The sequence below is a fragment of the Otolemur garnettii genome, unplaced genomic scaffold (assembly GCF_000181295.1).
Source record: "Otolemur garnettii isolate 467f Iridium unplaced genomic scaffold, OtoGar3 scaffold00050, whole genome shotgun sequence".
Taxonomy (NCBI): Eukaryota; Metazoa; Chordata; class Mammalia; order Primates; family Galagidae; genus Otolemur; species Otolemur garnettii.
In genome coordinates, this window is record NW_003852445.1 from 6,413,874 (window position 1) to 6,427,028 (window position 13,155).

The window sequence follows — 13,155 nt, forward strand, 5'->3', positions numbered from 1 at the left end:
TTTTTCATATATCTGTAGGCCGTGCGCCGATCTTCTTCAGAGAAATTTCTCTTCAAGTCTCTTGCCCACCCTGAGATGAGATCACTCGTTTTCTTCTTGCTAATACGTTTAAGTTCTCTATGGATTCTGGTTATTAAACTTTTGTCGGAGATATAACCTGCAAAAATCTTCTCCCATTCTGAGGGCTGTCTGCTTGCCTTACTTACTGTGTTCTTGGCTGTGCAGAATAAAAGTTTTTTAAAATGAACAATTTTAAAAGTAGATAAAAGCTTACATAATAAAGGATACAAAGAAAAATATTCCTGAACACTGTACCATGTGTTTGTGTTTTAAGCTAAGTGCTATTACAAGAGGTCAAAGAGTTAAAAATTCAAAAATTTATAAAGTGAAAGAATTACAAGAATCTAAGGTTAATATATTACTGAAGAAAGAAAAATGTTTTTATAAACTTAGTGTAGCCTAAATGTGCAGTGTTTCTGAAGTCTACAGGAGTATCCAGTGATGTTCTTGGCCTTCACATTCACTCACCACTCATGCCCTGACTCACCCAGAGCAACTTCCAGTCCTCTAAATGCCATTCACCTTAAGTGTCCCTTACATATATATCTTATTTTATCTTTTATATGGTATCTTTATTGTACTTTGCCTATGTTGGGATATATTTAGATACACAAATATAGTTGTATTACAGTTGCCTACGGTATTCAGCACAGTCACTGCTGTACAGGTTTGAGACTAGGAGCAATAGGCTATCCACACAGTCTAGTGTACAGCAGGCTGTACCATCTAGGTTTGTGTAGGGATGCTCTAGGATCCCACAATGACAAGATCACCTAGTGATGCGCTTCTCAGAACACATGCCCATCAGTCAATGATGCATGACTGTATTTCCTTTCCCAGAGGCCCTGCAGAGCTTGATTTTGAATACTATTCTCCAGTAAAAGGAATCAGGGCTCCTTGGAGAAATGGTAGATTGTAGGAGTCAGGTATGAAATATAGTAGATGAGTCTTGTGCATTTTGCAGTGCCAGGAAATAAGAACAACACAACCCCCACAATGATGAAGGACATCAAGGGAAGAGAAGAGCCAACTGAAAGAGCTCCCAATGGCCAAAGATGGAAAATTTTGACCAAAAATAAAGTAGTATTGGATTGTAACCCAAAGTATAAAATAAATATCCACAAATATATATGAATGCAAATAAATGATTAGATAAACACAAATGTCCTATGCAGAATAATTCAAAATAATGAATGTAAATATTCTACCCTCAAGGAGGTACAGCATAACTCCCCACTTCCTAAGCAGGGCTGCACATGGTAATTTCCTTCCAAATAGTACAGCACGGAAGAGGGAGGAAAATAGAATAACATGACAGTGGGAAAATCTGACAAACATTTCCTCAGCCAGGTAATCAAAGTTAACATGAACAGCAATGTTATATTAACAGTATGACGTAAGGTAATGAAAACAGCTCGTTAAGTCTGTGGTTTTCCTCCCACAAACACATAGTCTGAATGTAATCATGAGAAAAACATGAGATAAATCCCAAAGGCTGGACATGTTACAAAATACCTACCCAGTTCTTCTCAAAACAATCAAGGTCATCAAAAACAAGGAAAGTCTGAGAAACTGTCATAGCCAAGAGTGGACTAAGGAGACACAAGCACTAAATGTAGTGTGGAATCTTGGATGGGATACTGGAACAGAAAAAGGTTATTAGGTAAAAATTAAGGAAATCTGAACAAAGTGGTGGATTCGAATGGTTAGATGGCTCTTTGATTCTGTTTTGGAACTAGAAGATTTAAACATAGTAAGTTGAAGCAAAGGAGCCAGAGTGAAGAAGCCAGAAAGACTGAAGCTCTAGATAAGAAACAGAATGATTAATGGATGAGGAGCCAGAAGCAGGGTGAAAGGGGTGGGCTGTTATAGATTTGTGGCCTGGAGAATAAGAGAACCTTCCCTCCATCTAAAGTTAGAGGGAAGAGTCAGGGGATAGATAAACACAGTCAGGGCAAAATTTAGAAACACAAGAAAAAAATGTGAAAGGGTTCCCACCACATTGATCAGTTTTGGGGGAAAGTAAGACCAACTGCAAGAGTAAAAGTGTTACAAAAGACGATGGGAGATTAAACACATCAAAACAGTTTCAAATAGCCACTTTGGGGGAATGCAAAAGAGATTGCTAAGCAATGCTGAGACCCCAAGAAAAGTCATAAAACAAAAATCTTTAGCTGTGTCAGTCAACACAGTCATATAAACTTCCTCTCTCAGTCAGTCCTCTGAAAAAGAGTAGAAAAAGACTAGCAGATTTTCTTTAAGTATTTAATCTGAGCATTCAAGAGCAAAAGCACCATGTACCTGGATTTTACAGAAAAAGCACCATAAAGAGTTACTTTCAACTTGGAAAACCCTAATTGATTAAGATATCAATGTTTTGTGCTTGCATTTACAAATTTGAAGCTAGAAACACAACAAAGAAATCTGACAAAGGCAAAAGAATAACCTCTATCAAGAACACTGAAAATAAACCTATCACTAGATGTATTTATCTCAAAAATATTAAATTCGACCTCTATTCATTAGATAAATGCTAGAAACTAAGGGAAAATTCCTGGGGGTGTAAAGAATTTTGGTTTTTATACATTTCTCTAGAAAAATCTAGAAAAACTCTCAATAATGAGATAGAACAGACTTTTGAAATATCTCTAGCAAGTACAGTATTATTTACTTTACAATCTCTGTGCTTGATCTTGAGGTTATTATGTCTGGATTACAAAGTTAAAATTTGGTATAAATCAATTCAATGTAATTTTTGTCTTTATCATAGAACCAAAGTCTCATTTGGTTTTATTACCTATAAATAAAACTAAAAGCATTTATTTACTATTAGTTATTTGTGATGCTAGAATAAGACTAGGATGGGTTTTGTGTTTGGGGGAGTTGGAAACAGGTTAGAAATTGCCATTCAGTCACCAGTCCTTAAAGTCCTTAAAGTTAACTTAGAGGAAAATTCAAAATAGATGTGCTGAAGTAGCTCAATGAACTTCAAAAAAATACAGAGAAGGAAATCAGAAGCCTATCAGGGAAAATTTAACAGGGATGTAAGGATGGTTCAGCATTCACAGATCAATCAATGTGATATCTTATCAACAGAATGAAGAGCAAAACCATATTATCGTTTCAATTGATGATGAAAAAGCACTTAACAAAATTCTATATCCCTTCATGATATAAGCTCTGAAATAACTGGGTACAGAAGGAAATTACCTCAACATAATAAAAGCCATACATGATAGACCCACAGCTAGTATCACACTGAATGCAGAAAAACTGAAAAACGTTCCTCCAAGATCTGGAATAAGACGAAGATGCTCACTTTCACCACTATTATCCTATATAATGCTAGAAGTTCTAGAACAACCAGACTAGAAATTAAGGGAATACAAATTGGAAATGAAGAAGTCAAATTATCCTCATTTGCAGATAAGATCTCTTATAACTAGAGAAACAAAAAAATTCCACAAAAAAAACTATTAGAACTGATAAACTCAGTAAAGTTGCAGAATACAAAATAAATATACAAAAATCAGTAATATTCCTATATGCCAACTGTACACAATCTAAAAAAAAACCCCAAGAAAATAATCCCATTACAATACCTACAAATAAAATAATACCTAAGAATAAACTTACCCAAAGAAGTGAAAGACCAATAAAACATCAATGAAAGGTATGAAAGAGGACACAAAAAATGGAAAGACAGTCCATGCCCATGGGTTGGAAGAATCAATATTATTTAAAAGTACGAATTTCCCAAAGTAATCTACAGATTCAATCCAATCCCATCAAAATACTGAGGATATTATTCATAGAAATAGAAAAAATAACCTAAAATGATACAGAACCACAAACAACCCAGAAAAGCCAAAGCTGTCCTGAGCAAAAGAATAAAATTGGAGGAATCATATTACCAGACTTCAAATTATATTACAGAGTTACAGTAACCAAAACAGCATGGTACTGGCATAAAACCAGACAAATAGATCCATGGAACAGAACAGAAAACCCAGAAATAAAGCCACACATCTATAGCAAACTTATCTTTGACACGGGTGCCAAGAACATACAATGGGGGAAAGGACAGTCTCTTCAATAAATGGTGCTGGCAAAACTAAACATCCACAAGCAGAAGCATCTCTTGCCATATACAATAATAAAAAATTAAAATGGACTAAAGATTTACATGGAAGACCTGAAACTATGAAACTACTGGAAGAAAACATTGGGAAAAGGCTTAAGGACACTGGCCTGGGCAAGGACTTCTTGAGTGGTAGCCCAAAGCACAGGCAACCAAAGCAAAATTTGACAATATATATAAGCACATATCATGCTTAAAACCTTCTGTAAAGCAAAGCAAACAGTCAACAAAGTGAAGAGACAAACCACAGAATAGGAGAAAATATTTGAAAACCATCCACCTGATAAGAGATTAATAACTAGAACATGCATATTTAAGGAACACCAACAACTCAATATGAATAAAATGAAATAATCCAATTAAAAATGGATGAAAGATCTGAATAGACATTTCTCAAAAGAAGACATACAAATGGCCAATCACCTCTGTGGTTTATCTTACAAGGGTACAAGTGAATCTTTCTGAAAGTAGAATATAAATGTCTTAACACAATAACTAGGAAAATGACATAAAGGCTATGTTAACCAGTTTGATGAAGATATTTCAAATTGCATATGAAAACACCACACTGTACCCCATGATTGCATTAATGTACACAGCTATCATTTAATAAAAAAAAAATTGCTTGCTATTAGTCATTAGAGAAATGCAAATCAAAACTACAATGAGATATCATCTCATAACAGTTAAATGTCTTTTATCAAAAAAATAGGCAATAATAAATGCTGGAGAGGACACGGAGAAAGAACCCTCATACATTGTTGGTAGGAATGTAAATTAGTGCAACCACTAGGGAGAACAGTATGGAGGTTGCTCAGAAGACTGAATATAGAACTACCACATGTCAGCAATCTCACTGCAGGTACACTGCAAAGGAGAAGAATTCAACATGTCAAAAATATATCGGCACTCCCATGTTTACTGAAGCAGTATTCACAACAGCCAAGATTTGGAATCAACCTTAGTGTCTGTCAATGGATAGATGAAGAAAGAAATTGTGGTACATATACACAATAGAATATTATATAGACACACAAAAAAAGAAGTGAAATCCTTCTGCAATGGCATAGATGGAACCGGAGATCATTAAGTGAAATAAGCCAAACACAGAAAGGCAAACCTCACATCTCACTCATATGTGGGAGCTAAATATTAAAAACAATTGATCTCATGAAGACAGAGGATAGAATGATGGTTACCAGGGGACGGAAAGGGTAGCAGGACTGGGGGATAAAGTGTAGAATGTGAATGAGTAAAAATATATACAATATAGTTAGATAGAATGAATAGCATGTGATAGCACAATAAAGTGACTATAACCAACAATAAGTCAGGCTGTAGGCATTAAAATAAGTAAAAGAGCATTATTTTAAAAGAACACACAAAAAATGATAAATGCCTGAGGTGACAGTTACCCCAATTACCTGATCTCTTTAATTCTCATTTTATGCCTGTATCAAAACATCATGTATACCCTACAAAGATATAAAACAATCATGTCCTCATATTAATTTTTTAAGTTGATTAGGGGCCAAGTGCAGTGGCTCATGCCTGTAATCTCAGCATGTTGGGAGCCTGAGATAGGAAGGTTGCCTGAAGCTAGAAGCTTGAGACTAGCCTGGTCAACATAGTGAAATCCTTATTTTTATAAAAACAAAAACAAAAACACTCAGCCTACCATGATGGTATGTGCTCATAGTCCTAGCTACTCAGGAGGCTGAGGCAGGAGGATTGCTTGGGGCCAGGAGTTTGAGGTTGCTGTGAGCTATGATCATGCCACTGTGAGTGACAGAGACAGAGTGAGACCCTGTCAAGAAAGAGAAGAAGAGGAGAGGGGAGAAGAAAAAAGGAGGGGAAAAGAAGAAGTAGGGGGGGGAGGAAAAAAGAAGGGAGGGGAGGGGAGAGGGAAGGAAGGAAAGGGGAAGCAGTGGGGAGAGGGGGAAGAAGGAGAGGAAGGAATAAAAGGAAAGCAAGATTAATGTGTTGCCAGGTGCTAGAGGGGACAGAAAACAGGGAGCAAGTGTCTAATGGAGACAGGATTTCTGTTCAGGGTGATGAAATAGTTCTGGAACTAGATATACATGATGGTTTAGTGAAAGTACTAAATGCCACTGAATTGTATACATCAAAGTGGTTAAGTGTACATTTTTTTGAGGCCTTTTAAATCATGTATTATAACTAGATGCTGCCACCTGCTGGACAATTTATAAGTGCCTTGCACTTTCCTGGCAAAATATTACAGAAGGAAACACAGTAAGAGGTTCCCATTTTCCTAATAATACTTACAGAAACAAAGAAACTTAAAAATGTATGACTATATTTAAGGTTGATCAAAATAATTTTAATTTTTATGCTTTGAATTAGGATTAATAGGCTGAGGTTCAATAATTAATGGGAAAAGAAATTCCTCTCAGAGTGTAGTTTCACACTATCTTACAATATCTGGCTATGCCAGAAGAGCACTCCCATGTTCACTGCAGCACTCAGTATTCACAATAGAACCAACCTAAGTGTCTATCAACAGAATGAATGAATGGGCAATTATGTACCCATAAAAATCAAAAAGATTTTTTAAAAAAAGAACCTCTCCCAAGAAAACCCCCAGATGAATGGATAAAGAAAATGCGGTCTACATCGACCAGTGAATACTGTTCAGCCTGAGAAAGAAGATTCTGTCATTTGTGAATAGAATTAAAGAACATATGCGAAGTGAAATAAGTCAGGTGCAAACAGATAAATACCACATGTTCTCACTAAGATATAGAATCTAAAACAAACAAACTTATAGAAGCAAAGAGTAGAATAATGGTTACAGAGGCTGGGAGGTGAGGAAAAGAGGGAGATGATGGTACAAAAGGGTGCAAAGTCCCAGTAAGATCTATGGCACAGTTATTAACTATATTAATATATAACTATATACATAATTGTGTATATATAGTAACATATAACTGTTTATATATTAAAATAATTATAATTAATGTTATACGTTATAACAATAATGTAGATTATAATTAAGTTAAAAATAATACTCAAGGCTCGGCGCCTATAGCTCAACCGGCTAAGGCGCCAGCCACGTACACCTAAGGTGGCGGGTTCGAATCCCCAGCCCGGACCCGCCAAACAACAATGATGGCTGCAACCAAAAAAATAGCCAGGCGTTGTGGCGGGCGCCTGTGGTCTCAGCTACTTGGGAGGCGGAGGCAGGAGACTTGCTTGAGCCCAGGAGTTGGAGATTGCTGTGAGCTGTAATGCCACGGCACTCTACCCAGAGGGACAGCTTGAGGCTCTGTCTCAAAAAAAAAAAAAAAAAAAAAATAATACTCAAAATTGCTAAGAAAGTGAATTTCAAATCTTCTCACAATGAAAATTGTTAAGTATTTGAGGTAACATTTATGTTAATTAGCTTGATTTAGAAATCATAACATCATTTTGTACCCCATAAACATATTCAATTATAAATTCTCAATTTACAATAAAGTTTGTAAAAAAACTTCATGGCATAAAACAATGAACATTATATCATGCTTGTACTTTTGTGTGTCAAGAATTTGGGGTACACAGGGAACAGTTTGTTTCAGCTCCATCAGGAATGAGGCCTCAGCTGGCTGGGTGGCTCCATTCAGCGGGGGCTGTGTGGAGTAGGTCCACTGAGAGCATATGTCCAGTCTTAGTTATTCTCTACATGGTGTTTTCTGGGGCTGAAATATCCAACCAAGGTTGCTCCTTTATTCACATCTCTGGAGCCTGCTTAAGAGCGTTGGTTGGAAGCTCAGCTTCCTAGGGCTACTGTAACCAATTACCATAGGCTCAGTGACTGAAAACAGGAAATATATTCTCTCACAGTTCTGAAATTTAGATATCTAAAATCAGGGTATTGGCAGAGCATTCCCTCTGACTCTTCCTTGTGTCTTCCCAGCCACTTGGGGCTCCCAGCCATTCTTGGCATTTCTTGGCGTGTAGCTCCATCATGCTCATCTCTGCCTCTACCCAACATGGCCGTCTTCCCTGTGTCTCTGTTTCTGCATCCTCTTCTTTTCTTATAAGAGCTCCAGTCATTAGGTAGAGGGCTCACCCTAATCTACTATGACTTCATTTAACTGATGACATCTGCAAAGACTCTGTTTCCAAATGCAGTCCCATTCTGAGGTTCCAGTAGACTTGAAATTGAGGGGACAGACCCAACTGGAATCACTACAACCAGTACCTGGCCAGCCTCCCTTTCTCTCTGCAAGCCTCTTCCTATGGCTTGAGTAGGCTTTCTCACAGTAGGGCCACCTCAGGGAAGACTAACCCCTTATGTAACTTTCCTCTGGATGAGCCTTCTACAATTGCCAATCTTCTTAAAAGCCAGCCCTAGAAATGGCACAGTATCATTTCTGCAGTGATATACCAAAGTTGTACCAGGCTAGCCAAGACTGAACAGGGAAGGAGAGAGAGAGACTCCACCTCCAAATGAGTAGAATGAATGTACATGGAGGAAGAAACTGAGGCAGCCAACTTGGAAACAAACTACCACACAGATCTATTCTTATTGCCAGCTAAAGGGGCTCGTGAGATACAAATTAGTGGAGGGAGGAAGGCTACAAAACATCATGTATGTAATTTGATCCCACTTTTATTCTTAAATGTATATATGGATATTAGCACTAAATATGTCTCAACAAAGAGTAAACCAAACTATCAATAGTGACTATTTCTGCAAGTTGAGAATTTGAGTGACTGTACTCTTTTCGTTGACTAATATTTTCTCATATAGATTACACATGTGTTACTTCTGTACAAAATGAAAGATGCAGAAAGTAATGATCGATGCTTTTAATATAGACAGACTTACATTTTTTGGTGTTTCAGTTAGAATATACAAATGGCAAGGTAAATTTCAAGAAGGAAAGTCTAGACGTAGATCATCCATAATAACCTTAGAAATGTTAATTCTTTAAAAGAGTCCTTTGTCATATAAAGGGCAACCTAGATGGGGCACCCGGTATCTTAGGAGAAACATGTGTAAACTCAAATCCCTCAAGCCCAAGAAGCTTCTGTGTTCTCAATGCTGGGTGCAGAAAGAAACAAAACTGAAGAATATCCTTCATATCAAAGCTCATGCCACTGCAGTAGCCTGAATCAGGTTCTTGAGATTCTAAAATGGTAGATATTCATTTTGTAAGACAAAAAGATCCTAGTATTCTCAAAGAAATCAGAGGCTCCTCCTTAGAGCCAGTCTACCCACTCAGAACTAGAGGACTACCTATGTAATTTCAAAACTATCCTGCAAAAAATTACCAAATGTTTCCAATCTCTAAAATTTTCACCATTATATAAGGGAGTCAAAGGTGACAGGACTCCATCGTATTTCTGTTTTAAAAGAATAATAATATTCATAAATATGTATACGCACAAAGGAGAAAGGTAGAAACGTGCAGAATTAATTGGCTTGTCTCAAAAAGTCAGACTGTGAGAATAGGAATAGGACAAATTAATACTGAATTTTTATGAAAAGGGCTACACAGCTCTTAGCAATACCTTGTGAGAAGATCCTAGGCAGTTACGGGAATTGTCTATATAAAATGGATGTTTAGAGATGTCTAATAGAGACAGGAAATAAAGGCAAAAACACACTTAGTCTCTATCCCAATTTTTCCTGCCTTGTCCGCCTCACCATTGAGTTGATACAAACCCTAAGACACTGAAACATACCCAAGCTCAGAGTAGTTCCACATAATCCTTCCTAATGTGATCAATTACTTCCTCTAAAGAAAAGTCAAATTCACAAAGAACAGGAAGGAAAAAAGGATTTGGAATTTCCCTTTAATCTAAATAGTCTAAGATAAAAAGCAAAGATAAGTGATGTCTCTATCTACTCACCAACAGTTTCTTCAGACACAGCAGTCAAAGATAAAAATTTTTTTGTATTTTCCATCTCTTCATTACTTTGCAAAGCTTCACTATTTTTTGCAGTCTAATGAAAGAAAAACCAAAATTTAAACACAGACAAAGGCAGCAACTATGCTCACTGATGTTTTTTATTTCAACACGGTTCCCGATCATGTACATATAAACAAGAAGGCTCACACCATTCTTATTTCCTTAATTAGGAATTGTAAACGTTTCCGGTACCTGCAAAATTCTGTCTCTATTATCAGATAGAGTTGGAATATGCATCTATCATCATATGATAACCACCTTGCTTACAGTATCTTAAGTTTCTGTTTGATATTTTTATAAGTAATGAGCCATGTAATGGTATACCATCAAATTGAAATTTCAGGCATTTCAGAATTGTACTGTATTTTGTTATGTTTCCATTTATAATTCTTCTTTTAAAGGAAATAAAAATTTGCATTGAGATTTAATTTAAAAAGGCTAACTTTTTCTGCTAAAATTTATAGAAATTATTTTTCTAGTTTAAAGCACTGCATTTGGGTTTTGCTTTCTTCTTATCTCAGGGGTCTTCCTGGAAACCTTGTAAAAATGTGTTTTCAATTATTTCATTCTTAATTCATGTTATTACCTAGGAAACGTCCTCTAAAGTCAGCCAACTGATGGAGGGCTTTATCAACAACAACCAATCTCTTATTACAGGTCTTATACCTAAAAGGAACTCTCCTTTTAGGAGCAAAATTCGAGTATGAGCTAATGGCTATATACCGAGTGAGTGCCAACATCTAGTCAATCAATATATTGAGAGTAAGATACCCCCAGGGACCGAGGTAAGTTAAGCAAGTGCCATAAATCTGTTGACACAGAAGCAAATAGAACATGGTCCCAGACCTCAGTCAAGCACTTTACAGCCTCCTAAAGAAATTTTGACCAGTACATGAAACAGTGAACTTCACAACAAACTTTTGCTCAAATAATAATGCTATCCACAGGGTTAAACTTCTATGTATTTGTGTATTCATCTCCAAACTGGAAGGTTGATACTGTTTCTGTATCAACAGCAGATATATGTACTGATGAAAGTAGCCACTACATCCTTTCTTATTCCAGAGATGGAGGACCCCCAGCCTGAAACCAGTAAGAGTTCTACTGGGCCTGTCCATGGGGGAAAGAACACCAGTACAGTGCCTGCATCTGGACAGCCGCAGAGGAAATTAACTTCTCTGGTTCCAGAAAGTTATCACCCCTGCTCCCCTGTCACACATACACATGTACACAGCACTGCCACTACCGTCACAAAATAAAGCAATTAAGGCGGACTACATCAACACCACCACAGTCCGTGCTTTTCTTACTCATCTTAGACAAAGTTGTTTTTTCCATGGCAGCATAAAAATCTTACCTTAAGTTGTTCCCATAGTTTTATTCTCATTTCTACACCTTGCTTCTTAATTTCTTTTTCTTTATATTGTCTCTTCACCAATATTTTATCAAGTCTCTTCATCTTCTGAATCGCGTCTTGAAGTTGCAAATCTACTTCTTTTGATTTCAGTTCCTCTATATTGTGTTGAAAGTAAGAAGGGGTTTGAAGTTTAGTAAAGTCACGAAGTTTTGTTGTGTTCTGGCTATTTGTTCTTTCATTCAATAAATATGTATGGCTGAAGGTAATAACTTCTACAGTGGTGTCATGTAGCTTGATTTATAAGGCACTTTAGCATGTATTCTTTATATATTCATCTAAGCACTCTGCGAAATAGACATCTCTATTTTATAGCTGAGATAACTGAGTCTTTTCGAATAGCTGATAAATTATAGCACTGGACTCAGAAGTGAGTCTCTTATGCTTTTAAATCCCAAATTCTTTCTCCTTCATTCTGCTCTACCTTCTTTATTCATGACTAACAAATGGGAAATAAAGAAGACGCAGACCCTATCCTGAAGCTGCTTCAGACTAACTGAAAGAGAAGGCATCTAAACAAATAGCTATAGCAAAAAGTAGGGTGTAAGCGACACAAAGGGGCTCCAACATTTAAGAACGAACTTAAGCGAGGACTCTGTGCAGCTAGACATCTTTTCTCTATGCTCCTTCCATGTGTTCTAATTTCTGAGTTGTAGATAGTTGATAATAACTTTTTTGAGATTAAGGACTCTTTAGAACTTTTGTCCTTCAAGTTTTAACTTATTAATGGTAATGACAACTAACATCTTAAGCTAAAACTTGAAGGACGAAAGTTCTAAAGAGTCCTTAATTTCAATAATGATAATACTCATAGAGTTACTTGATAGGCACAGTTTTAAGGGCTTTATTTAAATGCATTATATCATTTAATCATCATCTTAACCCTGTGAGGTGGTATAATCATTATTCTCATTTTATAAACTAGTAAACTGAGTCTAATTTTAACTGAGTTACATACATGTCTAAGGTGATATAATGGATAAATGGCAGAGTCAAGTTCCACCCAAGTCAGTCTGACTCTAGAGTCGAGGCTCTTCACCAGCAGGTGATACTCCCTCTGTGAAATCTGATGAAAGCTGCTAATCTGACAGTTAGAATGAATGCTCACATATTAAGTCTCGGCCATCCCAGGTTAGATATTACAACTGGAAAATTGTGCTAAGTAAGGCCAAATGTAGCAACTTTTGAAAATCCAAAGAATCCATTGATACTTCCCTATAATGTACATCATTTCTTCTTGAAGGATAAAAGGATATGGGGGGGAGGTGAGAAGCTTATCCAAATATTGATCTTATAAATAAGGAGATTCCTCGAATCTTTTGCTTCTGTACTTCAAAAGGAACAGCCTCTAGTTCTAATTCCCAGCTGCCAATCCTAGCATTCTCTGGCTCCATGTACATAGGTAGTCTATATATAGTAGGCATTCCTAAATAACTCATACAGTACTAAACAAGATAAACAAGCACAACATAAACTGGGCCAATACCTAATGTCAGCTAGAATGCCCTGTTTCCTCATAACTGTAATCCTGAGTGACCCAAACTAAATTTGAGAACTGATCTCATCTCAAACATACGCTGAAATCAGCAATCTCCAAATTTTTTATCAGCTCACCTTT

The 13,155-nt window shown here is 36.6% G+C and overlaps 1 protein-coding gene across 1 annotated transcript in view; it reads right to left on the bottom strand.

Annotated features, from left to right (window-relative positions):
- Positions 1-13,155, bottom strand: part of FSIP1 (fibrous sheath interacting protein 1) — a 157,456-nt gene that overhangs the window by 136,427 nt on the left and 7,874 nt on the right. Inside the window, exons 3-4 of the mRNA XM_023514251.1 lie at positions 11,481-11,635; positions 10,064-10,157 (exon numbers count right to left, since the gene is read on the bottom strand). Coding sequence (XP_023370019.1) covers positions 10,064-10,157; positions 11,481-11,635 — 249 coding nt within the window. The remainder of the gene's footprint in view (positions 1-10,063; positions 10,158-11,480; positions 11,636-13,155) is intronic.